At 42.3% G+C, this 3,214-nt stretch overlaps 1 protein-coding gene across 1 annotated transcript; it reads left to right on the top strand.

Moving 5' to 3' along the window:
• The first annotated feature begins 2,211 nt into the window (after positions 1–2,211).
• LOC146883815 (uncharacterized) lies at positions 2,212–2,598 on the top strand. Its single transcript, XM_085666719.1, has one exon. It carries the CDS (start codon positions 2,212–2,214, stop codon positions 2,596–2,598), a length of 387 nt encoding a protein of 128 aa, XP_085522845.1.
• Positions 2,599–3,214: the final 616 nt, after the last annotated feature.

Here is a 3,214-nt window from a genome sequence, read left to right on the forward strand (position 1 = left end):
ACACTCTTCTTTCTCACGTTCTAGTGTCCTCCAAAACTCTCTCCAACAATCCACACGAAAATCCACTCTTCCCCCTTCCTAACACTCCTTCCTCTCCCAATTATTAGACTAATAATTGTCCTTTACTCACCAAAAACGAAAATATTAATTTACACCATTAACAAGTGAATTCACACTCTAACTGATTATTCCATACCTCTTTGGTTTCTCGGCTACTAGTGTTTATAGGTTTTCCCTAACCTAGTAGAACCCAAAATAATAATAATAATAATAAAACACAAACAAGTCAAGGCTAAATTATGTTAGCCAAGGGTCGAACCCACAACAACTTAATTATCAAGACAATGTCCAACCATTCAACCCATTCATGTTTCATGATAATTCCTATAAATCTAGGATTTTATTATCACTTATCATGATCAAGCAATTTATTATTATTAAAATGGTAAACAATAAAAAAAACACATAATGGCATACACTAGACTTGAACCCAAGTCCTTTCAACATGCCTAAATACTCTTAACCACTTAAGCTAATACTTTTCCACGTTATAAAAGCTAACATTAATTGTCATAAGGGCTCCCACTACCCGCATTTTGTTCATTAATTAATTATTTAATTAATTAAATTTCTTGGGTCTTACAGGTACGACATGCGTCTAAATTCTGAAAAGTGTGTGTTTGGGGTCACAAGGGAGAAATTCCTAGGCTTCATGCTAACAAACCAGGGTATTGAGGCCAACCCAGACAAGTGCCAAGTCGTGTTGAATATGCGTAGTCCATAGAACATCAAAGAAACATAGAGGTTGGTAGGGCGTTTAGCGGCACTATCAAGGTTCAAGCCAACGCTGGCCTAGAAAAAACAACCCGTGCTCAAACGGATGAAGAAAGCTTGTAAGTTTGTGTTGGACTAAGCTTGTGAGCGAGCGTTTGTTAACTTGAAGGAATACCTGTCCTCGCCACCAGTCTTGAACAAACCCGAGAAAGGTAAACCACTTTTAGTGTATTTGGCTATTTCCAATAACACAGTAAGCATTGTTATAGTCTAGGAACACGACGGACAACAACAGCCCGTCTACTTCATAAGTAGAGTTTTGCACGATGTCGAGCTACGTTACCAGACCGTTGAGACGGTGGCATTGGCATTAGTGATCACAACCAAAAGATTACGACCATACTTTCATAGATACGAGGCAATAGTTAAAACCGACTACCCAATACACAAAGCTGAGGAGACCCGATTTGGCAGGCCGAATGGTGGGGTGGTCGGTTGAGCTGTCCCAGTTTCATATTTGCTATGAAGCTCGGGGAGCGATCAAAGCCTAGTGCCTAAATGATTTTGTTAATGAACTAACCAGACAACTAGAGCTGAACGACAGTATGTGGATACTTTTCGTGGACGGCTCCTCTAACACTAAAGGAGGAGGGGCTAGTATAGTCTTGCAAGGACCGAATAATTTGCTCCTCGAACAATCCTTACAATTTGGATTCAAGACTTCCAACAATCAAGTAGAGTACGAAGCGTTGATTGTTGGGTTACACTAAGCAACGAACATGGGTGTCGAGAAACTCACGTGCAAATCAAATTCACAGCTAATAGTTGGACATATGGATGGCAATTTTTAGGTGAAAGATCCCCTTCTGTTGCGATATTACCACGTTGTGAGGGAACAAGTGGGGTTTTTCCAACCCTCTCTTAAAATGAGTGGCAGAAAATCAAATTCAGTATTTACTGGACGAGTTGCACACGGGCATTTGCGGTTTTCATTCAGGGTCACGAGCCATGGCATCCCGCATATTACTAGCGGGGTACTATTGGCCCACTCTTAAGGGAGATTGCGACAAGTATGTTTGACGATGTGTTCGATGCCATCAACATGGCAATGTCATACACACGAAGCCAGAGGAACTTCATGCCATTATATCTCCATGGCCCTTTGCTATGTTGGGTATGGACATCTTAGGACCTTTTAGTCTTGGGAAGGGACAGGTCAAATTTCTGTTAGTAGTAATGGATTATTTTACCAAATGGATCAAAGTGGAACCTCTCGCTACAATCACAGCTCAGCAAGTACAAAAGTTTGTTTGGAGAAATATGGTCTGCAGGTTTGGCATCCCAAAGAACATTGTAACAGATAACGACTAACAGTTTATCGATAAAGGACTTGCCGAGTTTTTCAAAGGACTTCACATTCGCCATGTTACTAGTTCGATGGAGCATCCACAGACAAATGGGCAAGCAGAGGCCGCCAACAAAGTTATACTGAAGGAATTGAAGAAGAGACTAGGGGACGCAAAAGGCAATTGGGCAGACAAACTATTGGAAGTCTTGTGGGCTTATCGCTGCACACCACAATCCACGACCCAAGAAACGCCATACAGTTTAACATATGGGGTCAACACAATGATCCCTGTCGAAATTGGTGAGACTTCATTGAGAAGGCAGTTGTTTGACGTTAACCTTAATAAGGAAAGCATGCTGACCAACCTAGACTTACTTCATGAGCTCAGAGATCGTATCCAAATTCGAGAAGAAGCATCCAAGGCTCGGGCTCAACGCCGCTATAACTCCAAAGTCAAGCATCGCTCATTCCATTAAGGGGATCTGGTTTGGAGGATGGCTAGCGATGCCTGAAAGCATGCAGGAAAATTTTCCCCCAATTGGAAGGCCCGTTTTGCATCCGTGAGGTCGTTGGCAAGGGAGCATACAGACTAGAGTACCTATCTGGGAATCCTATACCAGCGACTTGGAATTCGTCACGGCTAAAATTTTATTATAGTTAGGCTCTTTGTGTTTCACACGATGTACTCTTTCCTACCTCAATTTTTTTCCTTAAGGAGGGTTTTGGTCGAGGAGGTTTTAATGAGGCATCAACATTACCAATAAAGCGTTTGCATTTCTTGTATATTGTTTCACGGTTGGATTTGTTCATTATTTTTGCATTCTAAGAGACAAGGCAGCTACTGCCTCACCAATGGGTCCGGAAGCCTCATCAACCGCGATGAGCCCCCCCCCCCCCTCCCACATTCACGATGAGTCAGGTAGCATCATTAACCTCAATGATCCCTCCCATACACTACCACTAAGCTCCATACGACACCAAATCTCCTCATATCTCACTCACTATTAAATTCTCCCAACGCTTGGCCATCACAGCCTGGAAGATCCCTACCAATGCGGAAGATAACATCCCCGCCAACATGCTAGGGAAATA

The sequence above is a fragment of the Vigna unguiculata genome, chromosome 9, assembly GCF_037176805.1.
Source record: "Vigna unguiculata cultivar grain cowpea cultivar isolate G323 ecotype 2 chromosome 9, ASM3717680v1, whole genome shotgun sequence".
In the NCBI taxonomy this organism is placed as follows: domain Eukaryota; kingdom Viridiplantae; phylum Streptophyta; class Magnoliopsida; order Fabales; family Fabaceae; genus Vigna; species Vigna unguiculata.